This window comes from Danio rerio, chromosome 11 (assembly GCF_049306965.1).
Source record: "Danio rerio strain Tuebingen ecotype United States chromosome 11, GRCz12tu, whole genome shotgun sequence".
In the NCBI taxonomy this organism is placed as follows: Eukaryota; Metazoa; Chordata; class Actinopteri; order Cypriniformes; family Danionidae; genus Danio; species Danio rerio.
This window is the reverse complement of record NC_133186.1, coordinates 7,845,122-7,869,047: the sequence shown is the minus strand read 5'-3', so window position 1 is coordinate 7,869,047 and position 23,926 is coordinate 7,845,122. Positions and strand designations below refer to the sequence as shown.

General features: G+C 35.3%; 1 protein-coding gene across 50 annotated transcripts in view; it reads right to left on the bottom strand.

Annotated features, from left to right (window-relative positions):
- The window catches only part of adgrl2a (adhesion G protein-coupled receptor L2a), a 282,003-nt gene that overhangs the window by 9,928 nt on the left and 248,149 nt on the right, over positions 1 to 23,926 (bottom strand). For 43 of the 50 annotated variants that reach the window (XM_073916317.1, XM_073916329.1, XM_073916306.1 and 40 more), the window contains 4 exons: positions 15,802 to 15,893; positions 5,690 to 5,858; positions 5,448 to 5,576; positions 4,016 to 4,112 (listed from right to left, as the gene is read on the bottom strand). In XM_073916317.1, the coding sequence (XP_073772418.1) occupies positions 4,016 to 4,112; positions 5,448 to 5,576; positions 5,690 to 5,858; positions 15,802 to 15,893 (487 nt within the window). Of the gene's footprint in view, positions 1 to 4,015; positions 4,113 to 5,447; positions 5,577 to 5,689; positions 5,859 to 9,115; positions 9,143 to 15,801; positions 15,894 to 23,926 lie in introns of all 50 variants that reach the window. The other 7 variants (XM_073916304.1, XM_073916305.1, XM_073916298.1 and 4 more) reach the window with 1 other exon arrangement.

Below are 23,926 nucleotides of genomic sequence, written 5' to 3'. Positions count from 1 at the left end.
ACTATTTACTCACCCTCAAGTGTTTTTTTTTAATAAAGAATATATTTTGAAGAAAGCTGAAAACCTGTAACCATTGACTTGCATAGTAGGAAAATAAAATACAATGTAAGTCAATGGTTACAGGTTACAGGCATCTTCTTTCATGTTTAAAAGAAAAAAGTCATAAAGGTTTGAAGGAAGTAAATAATGACACAATTATTGTGTTTAGGTGAACTATGTCTTTAACAGTATTTGTCAAAGGTAAGATGAATCAAACTATACTGAAATTTTTAATGTAGACAAATTCTCCCAGATACTGCTAATAAATTTCATAAGAGTTAGAAGAGAAACAAGCAACACACTAAATTAAACCTGAAATACTTAAATAGAAAACACTGGAGTAGTATTTTAATTGCAATTGTACACTAATTATTATGTTAATTATTCTAAAGGGAATTGACAAAAATCGAACAACTTCACTGGGCACAGCTTCTTACTATTTTGAGGTCTGTGCTACAATGGACCCTTTTCACAAGACTCTGTTATGACTCATTTAATTTTATCATGATCTTAAATCCTTGAAAGTTTTTAATATTTAGATATAAAAAAAACATATATGCATTTATAAATGTATTACATCATCTTTACGTCAAATTACAAAAAATGAATTACCACTTATGCGAGGTGTTTCTAATGCAGCGTCTATGGGGCTGCGAGTAAATTTGACGTTATTCTCTCTTCTGGCTGCTGTCATCAGTCTCACACATTTTTTCCCCTTTTTTCTTGATAACACCACTGTGAAGTTTTTATTTTATTATTTCATATAAAATATATATTCATATTTCAATTTTTTATACTTATTTTATTCAATATTTCAGCCAATAGGATTGTAAAAAAATACTTGTTGTACTCTCCCATTCACTGTGCTCTAAGTTTACTCAACCATGACGCCTTCCGCTACTGAGAAACCCTGAATTGTGAAAAGGGTCTATAATCTAATAGTGCTATTTTGTTTTATCCATATACAGTTAAAGGCTAAATTATTAGCGCTCCTGTGACATTTCTATTATTTTAAAATATATTTTTCAAGTGATGTTTAATAATAAAATTATATCAAATAATCAAGCTTACCATAGAAATTGTTGTAAACAATCTAAAACTGTATTTATTCCAGACAAACTTAAAGCAAAAGGAGTTTTTCCAGCAGAAACAAAAATATTGTATAAATTATTGTGAAATGAGGTGAGTTTTATAATTTTTACAACATTTTTTAAGGTCAATATTATTACCCCCTTTAAGAAATATTGCTTTTACATTACACTTTAAGCTGAATACTAGTATCTAACAAAATAACTAGCAAAAAATCCACTTTTATAATGGAAAATAAAAAAATAAATTAGTACTTAAAATTATTTTTAAACTATCCAGTTTAAAAATGTATTGAAAAAAATCTCCCTGTTAAACAGCACTTGAGAAATATGTTAAAAAGAATTTCCATTTTCACAGGAGGGCTAATAGTTTTCAACTGTATATATATATATATTTTTTTCTCAGTGGTGTGCTATTAATATTGCAAATAAAACCCATTGTTTAGTTTTGCTTCTAAACAAAGAATTGTAAAACAAGAAAACAAATGCCAGTGTATTTTTTTCACCTTTGTGTTGTGCGCTTGAACGCAAGCATTAAAAGCATGCTGAGTGTTTTAGAGCAAGCCAAAGCAAACGGCTCTGAATAATACAACCTTACCGCAGGTCAGCTAGAGTTGAACATCATCTTCTCATCACATGCATTTCAGCCCTGGCTAAATAATAAATGACAGTTTTTTTTTTTTTCCTTTTTCTAAATCCTTGAAATAGCTGACCGAGGGCATATTTTCTACTGACTCACTACTGTAGCTGTGTAAAATAGGCCCAAAAGGGGTTTGTCTAACTTCTTGTCTCTTTAAATTGACATTAGGCTTTTTCATTTTCTTATAAAGCAAACATGAAATCAAAGATGACCCTGTTTATTATATTAATACACATCCCTGAGGTTTTATAAACATATCATTGGTTCATGTCATTTCAAAGCGTGAAAAAAAAGCTTCATAAGATTTCATCAAAATGTAATAACTTGCTTCGCCTCTGAAACAACTTTTGACTGATTACACCAATCCCTCTTATTTTTTACTTACTCCTTTTAAACCACCTGCCAAACTGAGACCATCTAATTAAATTGCTTTCAGACACATATGTCAAATCAAGTGAGTTAAAGTATTGCTGAAGTTATTTCATGTTGACAAAAAAAAAAAAAAAAAATCACATTTTAAGAGTTTAAATTAAATATCAATCAATGTTTTCCAGCATTCATGCTTATCAGTTAGAATATATTCATGTATTTATTTTAATGATAATTCTTTTCATATACATATGAACAGCAGTTCAAAACGATTTGAATTAAGTGAATACATTTTAATGATAAATTACTTAATAAGAAACATTTGATATTTGTGACCCTGTATCGCAAAACCAGTCTTAAGTTTGAATTGGTTTGAAAAATTAGGTGTATAAATTATCTGAAAGTTGAATAAGTACACTGCCTGACTAAAGTCTTGTTGCCTATCCAAGTTTTTTGGAACAACAAATAATAACTTGACTTCTAGTTGATCATTTGGTATCAGAAGGGGCTTATATAAAAGGCAAAGGCCTCTAGATTACACTTATTTTACCAAAATAAAATATAATCATGCCTTCTTTTTTAATTATTCAATTAGGACAGTAAGGTCTGACTTTGCTTAGACAAAAGTCTTGTCATTTAACATAAATAATGTACAGTATAGACTATAAAGTCATGGTGAAGGGGAAAAGGAATTAATATTGTGTATGACCCCCATGAGCTTGGAGGACTGCATCCTTACATCTCTGCAATCACTCAAACAACTTATTAATAAAGTCATCTGGAATGGAACGTTCTTGCAGGACTCCTGAGTTTATCAAGTTTCTTCAGATTCATTTTCAATGCCTCCTCCTTCATCTTACCCCGGACATGCTTAATAAGGTTCATGTCTGGTGACTGGGCTGGCCAATCCTGAAGCACCCTGACCTTCTTAGCTTTCAGGAACTTGGAGGTGGAGGCGGAAGTATGAGAAGGAGTGCTATCCTGCTGAAGAATTTGCCCTATCCTGTGGTTTGTAATGTAATGAGCAGCCCAAATGTTTTGATACCTCAGGCTGTTGATGTTGCCATCCACTCTGCAGATCTCTCATAAGCGCCTATACTAAATGTAATCCCAAACCATGATTTTTTGCTTCACCAAACTTGACTGATTTGTGTTCAGTGAGAATCTTGGGTCCATGCTGGTTCCAATAGGTCTTCTGCTGTATTTGTGATAACTGGGATGCAGTTCAACAGACGATTCATCTGAAAAATCTGCCTTCTGCCACTTTTCCAAATGATCAACCCACTAGAAGTCAAGTAATAATTTGTTGCTCTTACAACTAGGATCGATGACAAGGCTTTTGTCAGGTAGTGTAATCTTTTTACTGATATTCAGTTTGTTAGGACAGGATGATATGAAAATCTGGAATCTGAGGGTTCCAAAATGTAATATAAATGTTGAGAAAAGTGCCTCTATTGGTGTCCAAATTAAGTTCTTAGCAATGGATATTACTAATCAGGAATTAGGTTTTACTCTACGTACAGTAGGACATTAAATTCATGGAACAAGATCTTTACATTCTAATGATATTTTGGCATAAAACATTTGTCATTTTGTGCATTTTAAATTACTCTCAAAATATATATGTGCAACATAAGAATTGTTTTGTGGTCCAGAGTCCACAATATAATATAATATATATATATATTTTTTTGATAATAAATGTAAAGTATGAGTTCATAAGTGCAGAGATACCAAAATGAGTGATTTGAATAAAAATATTATCAACTCAATGAAAAATATTTAAACATGGAAGGCCCAGTTACAGATAACTCTCTCTCTCTTGGTCTATACAAAAAAAAAAGTTTCTCATGAAATTGATATTGAGTGTATGACTGACCTTGGTTGAGGGTTGATGTGCTGTTGATATCTCCTGAGATGAAAGAGGATTCAGACTGTTTTCTGACTGTGTCATTCCACATTCTCCTGATTCGACTCTGTAAGGTGAAGAAACTATGATCACTATCTTTTTTAGGGGAAAAAATTGGATTTTTTTCTGATATGTACAGTGGATCTAAACTGCATTTTGTATGCATTCGGACACTTCAGTCTTATTTATCTGATGCAATGACATTCATACTTTTATAACAAAATGTTAAAGAAACTGCCAACAAATGATAGCACTTATAGCCTCACTTTTCATTTGAAAGACTTCCATGCAGAATGTCCTAATGTCTATTTTAATGTATAAATAAAAATGGCCCATTTTTATTTATAATTTATTTAATTTGTATATTTAATAATTATTGTAATGCATATTGAAATAATTATGTATTTATTTATTTATTTATTCATTTATTTAATCATTTATTTATTAATATGTTTATTAGTTACCTGTGCTAGACTATTATAGGCTGACTGAATTAAAGTGTATCTGACTAAGTCTGAAACCAACTTCAAATTATTAACAGTTTAAATAAATATTTAAGGCATTATATATATATATATATATATATATATATATATATATATATATATATATATATATATATATATATATATATATAATTACTAAGTACACTAATTATAAAATGATAAGCACCTATTTAAAGGATAAGAACACATATAATTAGTTGCTGCGTAATGTAAGCGCTGCACATTATTAGAGAGGTTGTCATCTTATCCCAGGGCATGATTTTATAATTTAATTTAATTTAATTTAATTTAATTTAATTTAATTTAATTTAATTTAATTTAATTTAATTTAATTTAATTTAATTTTAATTTAATTAAATTTTTTGTTTATTTAATTTAATTTTATACTGGATAACACATAATTATTATCATCATCTTGATAATGCATACGTCACACTCATATTTGTACATAAAAATAAATGCACATCTTTCTTAACCAGCTAATTTGATTTGTTCTGGAATTTTTTTTATTAAATGTTGACATTAAGTCTTCTATAAAAATTATAATAAAATCTCACAGTTTTCACCATAAATACTACATAATTTGTGAGCACACAGTAATATAGTTTAAAAATAATATATATTATAGTATATCAGATCCTTACATTGTACAAGAACTATAGCTACGATTCCCCATAATATAATACAATCTATCATAAAGACGTTTAATAAAACCTCTAAAATCGGTTTTACAAAACAACAAAAAAGGAAAAAACATATATGAAAAGATTGTGCTCCACGCTAAGAGCAGATGGAAGTGTTCACAAAGTATAAAATGTGCCTCATAATATAACTGAACGCTGCATTAAAAGCCATTGAGAGAAAAACAATGGAAAGTGGGTCAGTAGCATTTGTACCTGAGTACCAGAGGAGTAGCGAGCGCTTGTCCGTGTTGTTGAGGTCTTTGTGGAGCTGTGCGAGCTCTCTGTCGTGATCCTGCTACAGCAGTACGTGTGTCGGAGGCATTTGCTGTACTCTCGCCGTACCTGCAGTTCAAAGGAACATTTTTTTTTTTTGTTCAAGCGAACTTTTTAATGTGCACTTCTCGTTAAAATCGACTGCTGCTCTGGTAGAACAATGTATTCCGGGAAGCACTTACTTTCTTTTGAAGGAGGCAGTGGAAGGTGAAGATAAACATGCCTTGAAAAGTGTTGAAAATGGTGAAGAGGTATGCTAAGACCACGGAGGACTCGCTGATGAAGAACAAACCAAATGACCAGGTCAGGCCCAAAAGACACAGCAGAGCGAAGCCGCCCATGACCCACGACCTTCCAGAGCAAATAAAAGAGAAACAAAAACGTATGTATTATTTAGTAAAGAACCAAAAATGTACTACAATAATAGTAAATCAAACATGGGTCCTGAAAATCGTTTTGGACTAACATCTTGGGCACATGTACACTGCAAAAAGGGCTTTTCTTACTTTGTGTTTTTGTCTTATTTCTAGTCCAAATATCTAAAAATCCTTAAATAAAAGAGCATTTTCTTGACAAGTACAAGATATTGTCTTGATGAGTTTTTAGTTAAAACAAGCTAAGTAATCTGCCAATGGAGGATACAAATCAATCTTATTTCAAAGCAAAACAAAAATATTATTTTGCTTATACTGCGAAAAATACTTTTATTAAATTATTTTTGTCTTGTTTATAGCCCCAATATATCTAAAAACTCTTAAATATACAAGCATTTTCTAGACAAGCAAAGTAGCAAATAATATATATATATTATGTATATATATATATGCATATAATATTTATATATATAATACCCAGAGATGGGTTGCGGCTGGAAGGGCATCCGCTGCGTAAAAAACAAGCTAGATACTGTAAGTTGGTGGTTCATTCCGCTGTGGCGACTCCGGATTAATTTTAGTATGTAAAATTTGGCCTGGGACAATGTTTTTTTTTTTTTTTTGCATCTGCCCCTCGGCCAAAAAAGTTGACACCCCTGGTCTACAGTATGTCTTTTACTTAACATATAAGTCATTCATGCTTGACACTTCTTCCACGTCTGGTGTGAACAACAATATACTTTGCTTGTCTAAAAAAATGCTTCTTAATTTAATGATTTTTGGATATTTGGACTAGAAAAATATTTTCAGTGTACACAATAGGAAGATTATTTTGCTTGTTTTAAGGAAAAACTCCCTAAATTTTGACATATTTTATGCTGACATATATGTTTAACATATATTATGCTGAAAACAAGACAATATGTTGTGCTTGTCAAGACAACGCTTCTCGATGTAAGAGTTTTTAGCTATTTAGATTAGAAAGAAAACAAAAACTCTAAGTAAGAAAAGCATTTATTGGCAGTGTAGATGGGAAATGCAGTGGAACATATCACTGAGAGGTTAATCAATCCCATATGAAAAGGGGATTATTGTAAAGAAGGTTTAATCAGTATCGAGGCAGTGGAGTGTAGAGATATTTTTGCATGCCACATAACTACTGGGTAAAGACGCATGATACTGGGCTGCATTCAGACGGAGGGGAAAGAGAAAGAGCAGTAATCATCTCTGATTGGTCCGTTTTAGTGGAGGAGGCGCTGACAACAGGTCTCGGCTGGCTAAGGAACCAAAGAGATAGAGCTTGCTTTCATCAGAGGAGAGATGAGAGATGAAACAAGAAACCAACATATGAGGATTTGAAGCCATGAGGAACAGCAGGGCTATGGGGTAAAAGATTTGAAGGTGCGAGGGTATAAATGGATTGAGCTCTGTAAATGAGGAGGATCTCGGACTGAGCTATATGGATGTGCTGATATTTAAATTCTGTCTGCAACGAATGCTTCATGTTGTGGGTGATAAATAAAAAATGGACAATGTTAAAATACTATTGTCTAAAAAGCAAATAAATACAATTTACACACACTAGACAACATGTACAAAACATGACTGTTTGATCGATTATATAATTATTATCAAACAAATAGATTTTCAAATTGTGCCCTGGACCACAAAACCTTTAGCTGCATGAAGATATTTGTGGGAATAGCCAAAAATACATAACACATCATCGATTTTTCTTTTATGCCAAAATCACTACAACAAAGATTTTGTTCCATTAAGACATTTAATAAATGTCCTTCCAATATTTTCATTATTAATGTGCTGTGCTAAGAGCTTAATTTGGAAATCGGCTTTTTTTTAGGCCCTAGAAATATTTTCAAGTCATATTTTGTCTGTTGTAATAAACCATGCATTGATGTAAAACGTATTTATTCAGCATTTAGATGAAATGTACATTTCAGTTTCCAAAAATGTACACTTTTTTTGTAATTTAGCAATAGTGCAAATAGTGATGTCCTAATATACAAGAAAGATTTGCACTTTCAAATTTGCTAGAGATTACATTTAACAGAGTTGTTATTAAATTATAAGTGTCATTTAAAATTTACTTTAAACGTGTTGCATGACAGCTTATTTAATCTAAATAAATAAAATTAATAAATCTAATTATATTAATGAATAAAATAAAAAAACAAACAAATATATAAATAAATACACACATATAATAATATACACATGTATATATATATATATATATATATATATATATATATATATATATATATATATATATATTTATAATAAATGAACAAATAAACAAACAAACACATAAATATATACATAAACAAATCTAATTATATTTGTTTATAATAAATGAACAAACAAATAAATAAAAACAATGAATGAGATAAATAAATAAATAAATAAATAAATAAATAAATAAATAAATAAATAAATAAAAATAAAATAAATATCACAGATAAAATAAAATGAAACAAATTTACCAAATAAATGACTGTTGTTTATTATAAATGAACAAATAAATACATAAACAAATAAATACCCATTATAAAAATAAATAAATAATTAAATATAATAATAAATGAACAAGTAAATTAATAAATAAATAAAACAATTTAAATAAGAAATAAAAATAAATGAATAAACAAACACATAAATAAATAAACAAATAAATAAAACAAAACAAATCTATCAATAACCACACCTAAACCATATATATATATATATATATATATATATATATATATATAGTTTTACAGAGCAATAGGATGGTTAGAGGGCACTGTATTATGGGAAAATGAAGAGTATGAGTGGTTTGACTTATGAAGGATTTTATGTAAGACTATATTAAGCAGTTTGCTTTATGAAGTGTTTGAGCATATGTCTGTGTGAGGAGGTTGAAGGGTTTGGGGGCAGAATGAGGGAATAATGTAAAAGGTTATAGTCGAGGAATAGCAGGGTAGAAAAACTGTTATTATTATTAAGAATTAAAGGATATGAGGGTATGGAGTTCGAACGTAGAGCATTTTAGGACGGTCCAGGTGGAATAAAACTTAAGAAACCAGTTAAGCCACAGACAGACATATACAGACAGACAGCGCAGATGAGCGGCACAGAGACGGCGCTTCTGAAAGAGCCCAGCAAACAGACAATAAAATGACAAGGGGGAGCAACCATGAGGCTGTGGCACAGATGTCTAGCTAACGCTCTTACTTGATAAATGGTTTATTATCTTCATAGCTACAGAGCATGGCCAGCAGAGGAGAGAGACAACATTACATCAGGCAAATCAGTTGGATTAGCATTCAAATTCTAAATGCAAGAACTCTGAAGTTAAACAACAAATGAGTCTGAAAGGGGGAAAAGGTTAAGAGTCAAGAAAGAAAGTTGTTAGATTTTGCCTTCAGACAAATAAAATGAACATGTACATGTTTTAAAGACAACATGATACTACTTTACAATGGAACTTTTGTAATACTTTCCAATATACAGTTGAAGTCAGAATTATTAGCCCCCCTGAATTATTAGCGTATTAGCCCCCCTGTTTATTTTTTCCTCCAATTTCTGTTTAACGTTGTGAAGATTTTTTCAACACAATTCTAAGCATAATAGTTTTAATAACTCATTTCGAATAACTGATTTATTTTATCTTTGCCATGATGACAGTAAATAATATTTGACTAGTTATTTTTCAAGACACTTCTATACAGCTAAAAGTGACATTTAAAGGCTTAACTAGATTAATTAGGTTAATTAGGCAGGATAGGGTATTTGGGCAAGTCATTGTATAACGATGGTTTGTTCTGAGACTATCGACAAAAAAATATAGCTTAAAGAGCTAATCATTTTCGTCTTAAAATGGTGTTTATAAAATTAAAATCTGCTTTTATTCTAGCCGAAAAAAACAAATAAGACTTACTATAGAAGAAAAAAATATTATCAAACGTACTGTGAAAATTCACTTCCTCTGTTAAACATCATTTGGGAAATATTTAAAAAAGAAAAAGAAATCCAGCTAATAATTCTGACTTAAACTGTAAATAATTTTTTAAAAGCTTCAAAAAGGTATACTGTATATTAAAATCCCTTATCCTCATTTGTTTTTATTTTAGTCTGGACAGAAATAAATAAATAAATAAATACACCAGATAATGTACAGCAAGGATAAGGTTTATGGTAAGCTGATTTTATTAAAGGAACAGTTCACCCAAAACCGAAAATTCTTTGATCATTTACTAACGCTGTATTTTTTCCAGACTTGTTTGACTTTCGCTCTTCTATTGAACAGAAAAGCAGATACTTTGAAGAAGGCTATAACCATTGAGTTTTATAGTATTTATTTTTCCAACTATGGAAGTCAATGATTAAAGGTTTTCAGAATTCTTCATTCATTTTTCTTTAGCTCAAGGCTGGTTTATACCTCTGCATTAAGCAATCGCTATGACCCACGGCACATGCTTTGCATGTTGCTGTGCATTTATACATTTATACACCCATGCTGTTCATGCTGCTCTGCAATAACACTTCCGAAACGCTTGCTGGCATTGAGGTTGAGGTTATCATGTTTCTCTGTGTCGAGTTTCTTCTCGGGTGTTTTGTTTTTTCTGTACGCTACATTAATGTACACGTAGCTCAAACTCGTTCATTCAGAGGTGGGAACCGACAGACGTGCAACAACTTTAATCATAAGGCAAGCACAAAACAATAGTTTCCAATTGGAGCTCTTTCATGGGACTGGACACTTATAAATACTCAATCCAACGAGTATGGCTCTTGGCCCTGGCCACACTCATAAACACAAAGCCGACCAATCACAGAGCTTGCGCTACGTGTCTCTGCGATTTGTAGTTAAATTTTATGAGAGGTGTGAGTCAGCGTTGGTGTCAGCCAAGGCTGCGCCAGACCATACGCATGCGATTGACGCAGAAGTATAAATCAGCCTTCAGTCTTTATTTCAGAGGTCGACACAGTAAAATGAACCGCTAACTATTCCAGCACATTTTTTACACAGCGAATGGCTTTCCAGCTGCAACCCAGTACTGGGAAACAACCATACACTCTCACATTCACACAAAGCCAATTTTGTTGGACTGTAGGGGAAACCGGAGCACCCAGAGGAAACTCATGCGAACATAGGGAGAACATGTAACCTCTACATGGAAATGCCAACTGGCCCAGCCCGTACCAGCAACCTTCTTGGTGTGAGGCGACAGTGCTAACCACTGAGCCACCGTGTCACACTTTTAAGCTTTCTTAAAATATATATTCTTTAGTGTTTAACAAAATAAAGAAACTTATTTTAAACTTATATACCACTTTTTGAGGGGTGAACAATTCCTAGAGAGACTTAAGTGAAACAAATTTAGTATTTCCCCCGTCTTTAATAATAACATGGACACTAAATAATACATTTATTCCAAGGAAAGCTTCGATTTGGATTTCATGTTGTCTTTAACACATGACTTTTGATATTGATGATTACATGACGAGTGGTTTTTTTTATAAAACTTTACTGCCACTGTGTAAATTTACTTCCATTTTCTATACAAACATCCAAGAGTATTTCATTTCTCCATCCTACTTTACCCTAAGCCAGATTCTAAAGAGGCTAAAGATGGTTCTCTCAGGCCGAAAGTGCCAGTGCTTTGTCTTTTCGCACAATTTAATGCGGCAGTAATGTTTTATGAGTGACATAAGTTACGGTGTGCAGTGAATCTTACCCAGGCAAATCAGAATTATAATAGCCATCACAGACGCGATAATTACTGGTTTGGGTAAGAGAACAGAGAGAGGACAGAGAAAGAAGAAAAGGGAGAGAGAAAAACAAGGGGAAATGGGAAACAGAGAAATGAAACGAAATGCGGCACATTAGCTTGCTGAACATGCAACATGCTGAGCCCAGAGTTTGTTTCATCTTGCCCTATTGTGATCGCTGAAGAGAAATTTAGACAACATATGGCTGACACGATGCCTTTGAGGGGCATATTTTTCAAGCATGTTATCCGTGTTTATATCTCTGTTAAATCTAACAGAATATGCATGATTCCCCAATGGCTGCGTGCTAACTTTGAAGGATCATATTAAAATGCAATAGGTGTCACAAGTCAAATCCAAAATATATGAAGACTCTTTATATGAATGGAGTATATATTATAAAAGTGCAACAATGTTGTAGAGGATTATATATGTAGATTATACATTCTTATATATTATAAAGGAAGACACATTTCATGTGTTTTCATCACTATTGAGGCTGTGATTTCTTATTTCTGAAAGCTCTAAAAGTGTTGACAGCTTTGGACAAGAAATTGCATTTTTAAAATGAAAATATGGTCACATGATCAGGGATGTGTTTCCCAAAACCATTATTAGCAAACTAAGGTCACAAGTTCCATCGTTACAAATATAGTTCGGCAAATTAGTGTTTCCTGACTATTATTTAAATGAACATTTGCAAACAGTGTTGCAATCTTGTGAGGTTGTTGTAAGAGTATTATATAATAACTTGACTTCTAGTTGATCATTTGGAAAAGTGGCAGTAGGCAGATTTTTCCGATGAATCATCTGTTGAACTGCATCTTAATCATCACAGATACTGCAGAAGACCTATTGGAACCCACATGGACCCAAGATTCTCAAAGAATTCAGTCAAGTTTGGTGAAGGAAAAATCATATTTTGGGGATACATTCAGCATGGGGGTGTGCTAGAGATCTGCAGAGAGGATGGCAACATCGACAGCCTGAGGTATCAAGACTTTTGTTCTGCTCATTACACTACAAATAACAGGACAAGGCAAATTCAGCAGGATAGCACTCTTCAGCCTACTTCAGCCTCCTCATCAAAGTTCCTGAAAGCAAAGAAGGTCAATGTGCTCTATGATTGGCCAGCCCAGTCACCATAAATGAACATTATTGAGCATGTCTGGGGTAAGATGAAGGAGTAGGCATTAAAGATGAATCCAAAGAATCTTGATGAACTCTGGGAGTCCTGCAAGAACGGTTTCTTTGCCTTTCCAGATGACTTTATTAATAAGTTATTTGAGACATCCAAGCTCATGGGAGTCAGACACAATATTAATTCTTTTTCCACAGCAGCATGACTTTATATTCTATACTGTACATTATTTCTGTTTAGTGACAAGACTTTTGTCTAAGCAAAGTCAGATCTTACTGTCATAATTAAATTATTTAAAATCAAGGCATGATCAAATTTGTTTTTGGTAAAATAAGTGTAATCTCGAGGCCTTTGCCTTTCATATAAGCCACTTCTGATACCGAATGATCAACTAGAAATCAAATTATTATTTTTTGTTCCTAAAACGTGTATAGGCAGCAAGACTTTTGTGAGGTAGTGTACACATTTAAAGCTGACAATTGAACAGTTCACAAAAATGTTTGTAAAATAAATATTGTCTGAACATGTTTCCCTCGCTCAAGTTTTTCAATTAAGGAAAACAAATGCATGTGTTCACCAAAACTCATACTGGATTAAACAAATAATAATATATTTTTTAAACCATCTCCATGGGCGAGTAAAATAATATTATTTTAACAAAAATAAAACAAAAATTAAAGAGGTTTTTCCCAAAAGAAATAGTTACTCTACCCCATTTAGAGTGTCATTATAGACGTTTTTTCGTGATGTGGTTTAAACGATGGATCTACGACAAAGCAACTTTGTTTTTGAGAAACTACCCACATAGCAAAATCTCTCCAGCCCAGCTCTGGCCCACACAATCAGCTTTTGCTTGGCCCACATACTGCAGTGAAATACGGTACATGACCTGACCAAGTCTGGCTTCCAGACCCAATGGAGCCTGAACTGTGCCAGATATGTCGGTGTGTCACAAGTGCAATGAAATCGATAAACCAATAAATCATTGCGCTTTAGGTGTGCTTTTTCTTGAAGCAACTTCATGATTGGTAAAAAAATTATTTCTTTATTCAAAAATAATAAAAATCTATTTTAAAAGTGGGTCACGACAGGCCAAACTTACATGACCCACATATCAATTTTTAACATCTAGGCCAAATACTACATTTGACATCTGGCCCAAATACTATGTGTTGCCTTAAAAACGGTGCCACTTCTGTCAAACCTGGGCCATGTTTGGGCCACATGCTGTATTCCAGTGCCTAATGAATACCTGCTGTTCCAGATTAATGCCAATTCTGGGCCAGAATTCTTTGCTACCTGGGAATTGTCACAACATCATTCATTTCTGAAACGATGCATTGTATTAGTTCAGCCGCAAGTTATGTCGTTGTTTAGGAAATGCATCCAAGATCAGTTTACATACTTCCTGCTTGCATATCTAAAAGATGTGAAGAGGTGAACATGTCTTAATGGTCACAGTTGTAGCTGGTGATCTTAAAATCGTTACCAATTAAAATCAATTGAGTTCCAGTTCAATTATGTTTCCCGCCGGTCTCCATTGTGACCAAGTAAAAACTCAATTTAACCAACACAATATCATGTTTGGGCGGTCTAAAGAGTAAAATAGTTACTGTCAAACTGCAAGGAAAAAAAAGTGATTAAATCGGTTAGGCTAATGTAACAGAGGCCATCTAGTGAAGTTCTAATCAGGTAAACCTCACTCCTCTGAACCTGAAAAGGTGCTCTAGCGACAGATGTTAGAGGTCATGGTCTTTAGCCTCCTTGTTAGAGCAATTGACTCCTATGCGAAGAGTCACTGGTTCAATCCCAGCTCCGAGCGGGTTGGGTAGTGTAGGACCGGATGGGTTACATTGGTTCCATGACCCGGATGGGAGTGAGGTTTAGAGGTTGAGTGTGCTGTGCAGGTAAACTTAAGTCCTCTGGACCTGAAAAGGTGCTCTAGTGACACTCTAGAGACCATGGCCTTTGGCATCCTTGTTAGAGCAACCGACTCCCATGCAGAAAGTCACCGGTTCGATCCCAGCTTGGAGTGGGTTGAGTGGTGTAGGACCGGTTGGGTTACATTGGTGCCGTCACCCTGATGGGAAAGAGGTTTAGGCGGGTAAATGTAACAGAGGCCTGCTAGTAAAGTGCTGTGCAGGTAAACCTCACTCCTCTGGACCTGAAAAGGTGCTCTAGATGCTAGAGGTCATGGTCTTTAGCCTCCTTATTAGAGCAACCGACTCCCATGCGAAGAGTCACCTGTACAATCCCCGCTCAGAGCTGGTTGGGTAGTGTAGGACTGACAGGGTTACACTAATATACTACTCATATTTTAAGATTGACTTCTAACACTTTTACAGGAATGTCTGTAGAAGGATCCAGAATTATTGGAAAAGATAAAAAAACATATAAACAACATTGTTTTAAAAAAATCACATATCAAATAAGTCATACATTATCAAACAGAACCAGCCTGACATGCATTGCCATGCCAGCAAACAGAACCAAAGGGTTACATGGTCAACCAACAGACTTTTTCTTTACTTTTCCGTCTTAGAGATCTCCCTCTTTGCAACAGGAAACACATGGAAGTGCTTTCACTGTGCTGTCTTTACACACACATACACACACACACACAAACACATCTGAATTCGCTCTGTAGGCAGACTCTGAATACAGTAAGCTGTTCCAAAAAAGAGTTTTGCGGTCACTGTAAAGGAGGAACAGCGCTGAGCCTGTCTCAATCATTACGTGCCTCTCTGGCCATCGCTCACATTAATAGACGCCGTGCACCTGAAGAGAATAACATCTGTCTGGAGTCCATCTGAATCCCTTCAGTCAAGGCACTTAAATCCATTCAAGCAAGAACGACAGTTTTGTAGATGCTACAATGTAAGCAAGGCACAATGTCTGTTCCCGTTCTACATTTTAGATTAGAAATGCTACTCCTTGGTGTGTGGCGGCACACTTCCACTCCACATGAGCTGAAATATTGTGGGGGAAAAACAATGCGACTTACTTGATGTGCTCCAGCCGGCTGGAATCGGGTTTCAGCGATGTAGAGTGTTTCATCATTTTGTACATCGTGATGAGCAGGAAGATGAGATTGAGCTGTGGGAAAGCAAAAGACCTTTGTTAATAAACAAAAAGGAAACTTAAAAGATTAGATAAGTGAAGTTTCATTGGGAGCATTAATTGAAAACAGCCATCCAAGCATCCCTTCAGCCAGTGCCTAATACAATAACCATCTGGCATATTGTGAGACAAAGCCAAGATGACTGGCGCCAAATACACTGTCACTATATATCAATACATGAATACAAAAATGCAATAAAACAGTTTAACTGCTGAATGAAAACACAAATAGTTCAGAGACGCTCCAAGGCCACACACGGAGAAACGGATATTTGATATTTCCTCAGGGGGAAAAAGACTTCAAGAAATATCCAGAGTTATTTTATATACAAACATTTGCAGACCGCATTTGAGGTGAAACGTCAGAGGGAAAACATTCCTCTGTTTGTAAAAATGAACTGAAAATGCATACTTACAGTGTTATACTCACAGTGGACGCTTCAGCAGGAAATCAATCAATCAATCAATCAATCAATCAATCAATCAATCAATCAATCAATCAATCAATCTATCTATCTATCTATCTATCTATCTATCTATCTATCTATCTATCTATCTATCTATCTATCTATCTATCTATCTATCTATCGTTACATGGACTACAGATCCAGTCATACACCACATACTCACACCTGTTCCGGTTGTCTGCTTATTGCTGACACACACAGCTGAAACTGCTCAGAACTGATGACATGGACTTTAAAAGCAGCATAAACACACATACACTAGTTTTTGAGTGTTGTTTACCTGTTCGTTTCATTTGCCTTGCCTTTTCTGTGTTTGACCCTTGCTTTGTTTTGTTTGTATATTTACATTGTCTGCTGCCTGCCTTTTGACCCTTCGCCCGTTTCATGACCACGACTCTGGATTTGCCTGTATACACCTGTTTGTCCCTGTGTTGACCACTGGTTGTCTGACCATTCTTGTAATGCATATGCATTTGTATCTGCCTTGCATATCTATCTATCATTAAAATATTACACATTGTAGATGAAAATAGACAGAATAATTATCTATCTATCTATCTATCTATCTATCTATCTATCTATCTATCTATCTATCTATCTATCTATCTATCTATCTATCTATCTATCTATCTATCCTTCCATCCATCCATCCATCCATCCATCCATCCATCCATCCATCCAATAGTTAAAACATCAATTTCTAAAGCTATTGTTGTTGTTGTTGGTTTGACATGTTACATTAGCTGCTGTTAGACATGTGGATCTTGTGTAATACATTTTATCCAGTCAGCAAATAAAAATAAGACTTTTGAGTAACAATCGAATGTAAAAAAAGAAAAAGACCTAATTTGTGAATCTTAGAAGATCCAGAGACACTGAAGATGTACATTCATACACACAGTGTGAGAGGGACCTTGTAGCAACCTACATTGGTCATACTTTATCACATAGTGTGTAAAATGACTTCCTAATAGCTACAACTGTGTGGTACAACTATGTGGTGACGGAACATTTTCTGGTCTAATCCATTTTCTGGAGCACAGACAGGCGAGGACGGAGCAGTCTATCATTTGCGGCCGCTCTCATAAGTGGCGGTGTCACCAGCTCAAACAAGCTCTTCAGTTCGCCTCCTTGTTCGGGCGCAGAAGCTCATCATTCTGCCATCAAAACAGCGATGGCGATCAATAACGTGCTGCTCGTGCAATCAAGCGCCACGGTTTTTCTCAGAGACACCATGGAAGGAGGGAGGGAGAGAGAGGCGGGGGTGCTGGGGTTATGCCTGTGTTTTTTTGTTTTTTTTTTCTTGTGGCCCATGCGCCCGAATTTATGAACACAGAGCTATAAAAGGCCTCTCACGCCGCCAGAGCGCTGACAGTGATCTGATGAGACGAGAGGAAGTGAGGACGCTCTGCAGAGGGAGAGGTAACCTAGCAAAGCAGCCACTACACTCCTAAAGCTCCTTGTTCCTCCATGTCCCATGGGCTTCCTCTGCTTCGGAAAGAGCTTTTCCTGAACAAACCCCCTCATCCCTGAATCATCACCGCTAGCCAAGCAGAAGACCCTCAACTCCACTCTGGGATGCTGGAGAAAGCGGTATGCGTGTGTTCGCATGTCTGTGTGTGCGCCTTGAACTCCGATTGAACCAGATTAAATATTTAAGGTGCAGATGGAACTGTCTGCATGATGCAAACTTGTCACAGTCCAAGCGTGTTTTAACGTCACTCATACGCACTAATGGTTCCCGACCACTCATTAGCTCAATGTCCTGGTTTTCATGGATCTTATATGCCTGGTGCCTCAGAGCCAAGAAAGCTCTTTTCTACCGAAACGGTGGTGGTTCTCTGAGGCAGTGTTGGCTGGTGGATTTGCCACTACCCACATTTTCCACCAGGTTTTTACAATCTTACAAGAGCGATATGATGATGCAACAAAACATGTTACAATATAATGTGTTGATAAACAAACACAGCAATGAGGACAAGCATTAGACTTAATTTTGAGTTGTTATTCCATTGTTTCTGCTGCTTTTGATGCATCTGAAACAAACACCAGAGGCAGCAGTAAACGCCAACAACTTTTCCCCCTGTACAAATGATGATTAACTGGCTTGTTAGCTCATCTGCCATAGTTCTGCACTTAAAAATAAAACTTTCACCTCAGTTTTGGGGTCACGGTTCAGTTCGCTATGGCTATGGTACAACAGGAATAATACCAAATCCCCAGTGCTTGCTTTCTGATTATTTTGAACAAGCAGAAGTGTTTTGTCACAATCAGCTACACAACTGAAAAGCTACTTGGGATGCAAAAGTACAGAATAAACAGAATAATGGAAACTAAAACTTTATAATTAGACTGCGTATTAAACTTTCAAAGGTTGAGCCCAACTCTCTCCTAAGAACAGAAGAACAGTAATTGTGCATATAGATTCAGTAGGCTTCAAAACAGAAATCTTTTTTAATGAAAATGCTAGCACTGACTGGAGGTTCATTCATAAAAGCTGGTGCAATGGACACTCTTGTTAAATACTGTGCGTGTGTGAAAATAATGAACTCCATATTTATTTTTATAAACAGTTGAAGTCAGAATTACTAGCCCTCTTTTGATTTGATTAGATTTTATTAAATATTTCCCAAATTATTTTTAACAGAGCAAGGAAATTTTCAGAGTATGTCTGATAATATTTTTTCTTCTGGAGAAAGTATTATTTGTTTTATTTCGGCTAGAATAAAAGCAGTTATTAATTTTTAAAAAATATTTTTGGGACAAAATTATTAACCCCTTTAAGCTAATTTTTTTTTCGATAATCCATAGAACAAACCATCGTTATACAATAACTTGCCTAATTACCCTACCTGCGTAGTTTACCTTATTAACCTAGTTATGCCTTTAAATGTCACTTTAAGCTGTATAGAAGTGTCTAGTGATCAAGTGTCTAGAAAAATATCTAGTAAAATATTATTCACTGTCATCATGTCAAAGATAAAATAAATCAGTTATTAGAAATGAGTTTTTAAAACTATTATGCTTAGAAATGTGCTGAAACAATCTTCCCTCCATAAAACAGAAATTGGGGAAAAAATAAACAGGGGCGCTAATAAATCAGGGGGGCTAATAATTCTGACTTCAACTGTATATTCTATATTCCCATTGTTTTGTAAACGCGGTTGACGGACATGTGTTATACTGTACATTCACATTTATGGAGCACTTTGCACATGAGTACCACATTTTCAGATGAATAAAACACAGCCAAGACAAAATAGGTTAAACTTTTCCACACAATGGCATTCATTAATGTCAGTTCCACAGCAGTGGACTAATCAGAAGAACTCAGAGGCGGGGTAAGTGTTGAGCTTCTATGTACTGAGTTGATATGACAGCAACATGGAGTGGCTGCTAAGTGCCGCATCTCGCATTTTCAGACACAAAGACGCATTCTTTGTGAATGGCTGATAAGTTGTTCTTCTGCTGCAGCCTTTTCTGCCGAACTCCAGTCACTGCACATCTAGACTTCTTGAATATGATGCTACATGCTTGGCACACCTGTCTTTGGGAAATTTTTGCCCATTCCTCTTTGGAGTACCTCTCAAGCTCTATCAGGTTGAATGGTAAGCGACGGCGTACAGCTATTTTCAGATCTCTCCAGAGATGTTCAATAGGATTTAGGTCTGGGCTCTGGCTGGGCCACTCAAGGACATTCGCCAAGTTGTTGTGAATCCACTTCATTGATATTTTGCATATTCTGCATTCATCTTTCCCTCTATCCTGACTAGTCTTCCAGTTCCTGCTGCTAAACATCCCTACAGCGTGATGCTGCCACCACCATGCTTCACTGTAGTGATAAATTTGCCTGGTGATGAGCGTTGCCTGGTTTTGTCCAACCGTAACGCCTGGCATTCACTCCAAAGAGTTCAATTTTAGTCTCATAAGACCAGAGAATTTTGTTTCTTATGGTCTGAGAGTTTAATATTTCCAGACAGGGATTGGCTTCCATCGGGTTACTCTACCATGCAGGCCTGATTGGTGGATTGCTGCACAGATGGTTGTCCTTCTGTAAGGTTCTCCTCTCTCCATAGAAGAATGCTGGAGCTCAGACAGAGTGACCATCGGGTTATATCCCTGACTAAGGCCCTTTCTCCTAGATCACTCAGCTTAGATGGCCGGCCAGCTCTACAGACAATTCCTTGGTCTTCATGCTTAGTTTGTAGGACCTTAAATAGACAGGTGTATGCCTTTTCCAATCATGTCCAATCAATTGAATTTTCCACAAGTGAACCAATTAAGCTCCTAAAACATCTCAAGAATGATCAGTGGAAACAGAATGTACCTGAGCTCAATTTAGAGCTTCACGGCAAAGGCTGGTAATACTTATGTACATGAGATCCTTGAGCCCTAGGCTCCATCACGTTTGCAGGGCGAGAGGAGAGTTTGAGCTCAGGTAGATCTTGATGAACTCCCCCCACTTATTTCTGGCTAATGACAGATATATGGATGGCTTAGGAGAAATATACGGATTGCTAAGAGCTTGCCTATAGTGTCAAGTTGGAATGTTTAATTTACATATGTTGCATGCTTTTTGGACTGTGGGAGGAAACTGGACAACCCGGGGAAAACCCATTCGAGCACCGGAAGAACGAGCAAACTCCGCACAGAAATGTCAAGTGGTTTAGTAGGGACTTTAACCAGAGACATTATTGCTGTGAGGTAAATGTGCTAATCACTGGGCCGCCGTGTCGCCCATCTAGATCAGCTAGATGGCTGGGGGGGAGGGATTCTTTTGGACGAAGATACTGAGGTAAGGAACTCTGGCTATTTATAGTGAGTTGGGAATCATCTGATTGGTGAATCAATCGTAAGCTGATGCAGGACTAGCCGTGAACAATCATAAGCATGTGATCCTTTCGAAATTAGTTTATAAATAAACTTCACACTGACATATATATATATGCAAAACAAGTTCATGTAAAATGGCAACCATATCAAAATAATCCCTATTCACAGAGACCCGCAAAACATCTAACCACCCAATATGCATCCTAGGCCAGTAGTTGGAATTGGCAACTTGTGAGGAAGTACTCTACACCTCTGCACAAACATCTTTGTAGTCTACATTGTTGTTTTAGTTGTGAAGTACTCAGGAATGCATATAGACTGAAAGACCAATAAGTGCATGATGAAGTTTGAGTTGTGTAAATGAATTACAAGTGTATTGAAGTCAAGTAAAAATGCCATAAGATAGCAAGATGTGTATTTACCTCAAGTTAATGTGATTGGTTAGTTTTAAGCTAGGGTTAAATATGTGATTTTGAAAAAAAACAATCCATTCAATGAACATTTGTTTCCCATACTGCCATTTTGCTAACCAAAATCAGCAATTTTAGATGTCAGGTTGATGTTTCTGACTTTTCTATGGTGGTTAAGTGCACAACACTCCCATATTAGACACTGAGTCGAGTGCCCTATTGGTGAAAAAAGGTACTAGATTAGCTGTGAAAATCACAGAGTTCTACATCGCAGTAGCAACTGGCATGAGGATGCTGAAAATAGATGTAGAATAATGAGAACCACAATGGGCTTCAACTAATTGAACAGGATCGCACCATTCTTTCCCTCTGCACAGCAAAATGGGTGAAACTCTGAATAATGAGACTCGCTCTGGCTCTCTCATTGACAAGGACAAAGCCAGTCTGCTGAGAATCAAGGGTCAAAGGTCAGGGGAAACCTTGGTCTCGCGTTCCCCTGAGAGGCTCTGGTCTTTGTGCTTTATCTAGCATTGTCAAGCAGCCTAAGGACTATGAGCCCTGCTTGCTGTCCGAGCAGAGCATGCAACAATAAATCAGCTTCATAAAGGGTCACAAGCTTCCTGCCGCTGATGACTGGAACGTGTATTCTGATTATCAGAAACACCATAAACACATACATCACGTCTCATGCAGTGCTGCGGCGATTACACCAGCAAATCTTAGGGTTCGTGGGACTTTCTCGAAAAGTAGCTGCAAAAAATATGCTTTGTTCGCAATATCTCAAAGCCTGTCAGCCTTTTTGTCCAGCTGAGTGACGTTATATTGCAATGTAAAAATAACCGTAAATTAACACTTTGTTTATTTGTTTATTTTGTGATTCATGGCCTATTTTGTTTGATTATGCTTCTGATTTGCCTTATCAACTTAAGAAAAACAACTTTTCTTGAAGTACTATACACTGAAAAAAAATATTCAAAGATGATTCCTTGGATTTACTAATTTTCTTTTTACGTTAAGTGGTTGTAAACAATTTATTTGGGCTGAATTTAAACAAACAAATTAAGTTGAACATTACTAAATTTAATTTGTTTGTTTAAATTTAACACAAATAAATTGTTTGCAACAATCCTGCATACAACACTTTTTTCAGTGTAGTGTCTGGGTTGTAATATTACATTAAAAAAACTGGTAATATTTGCTATTGCTGTTTTTAGTTTTTGGACTACATGCATTTTTCCCCTATACAAAATAGTTTTCAAATCACCAAAATATCAGCAAAAATTTGAGGGTGACAAGTAAAAACAGACTTTCAAAAATTGTTACACTATCTCAAAAGATTTTGGGCACATATCTCAACACTATAGGACACGTAAATGAGGTGAGAATTATAAAGAGGGCTATGTCCATTTTAGCAGACGAGAACCATCCAGTTTCATTCAAAGTTTTGCCTCCTGCCGTCAGGTAGACTGCATACTTATTCTAGAAAGGCAAGGTCCAACAGATATTTGCATTCATTTGTTCCAACTGCAGTTGGGTTGCTTAACAAGCTTTAAGTTGTATGTTTTTTGTTACTTGATTATGATTCATTTTATTATTTACTGTTACTTCTATGTTGTCAAGTGTGATCTGTTGCTGTTAACTGTCTGCTTTTGTTGTAAACTTAATTGCCCATTGGGGATAATAAAGACATTCCAATTTCAAAAAAAGGAACTCAGTGTGCAGAGTTTCAACATCAAAATTTGACAGAGCAAAGATTAAGGTCTCATGATATAATTAATAACTGTAAATAAACTGAAAAATAACTGTGATTCACAAGATATAAGAACTATAAATTTTTATTTACAGCTTACAAATATTATTAATGCTTCAAAAGCACCTACGTTCACAGATTAATTAATATAATGCTAAACTAAATGTAAATGTGAATTCATTATATATATATATATATATATATATATATATATATATATATATATATATATATATATATATATATATATATATACTGTTAAAGTCAAAAGCCTCCCTTTGATTTTTTTTTCTTTTTTAAATATTTCCCAAACGATGTTTTAAGAGTTCCAACCTAGCTGATGATTGATAATAAAAGCTTGTTTACCATGCTGTCCCAGGTGAGAGATCATGCTGTCCCTTATGAGATCCTCGAGCCCAGGGCTTCCTCCCGTTTGCAGGGTGAGAGGAGAGTTTGAGCTCAGGAAGATCTCAATGAACTCCCCCCGGCTTATTTCTAGCTAGTGATGGATATGGATGACTGAAGAGATGTGTACTCGCTGAGAGCTTG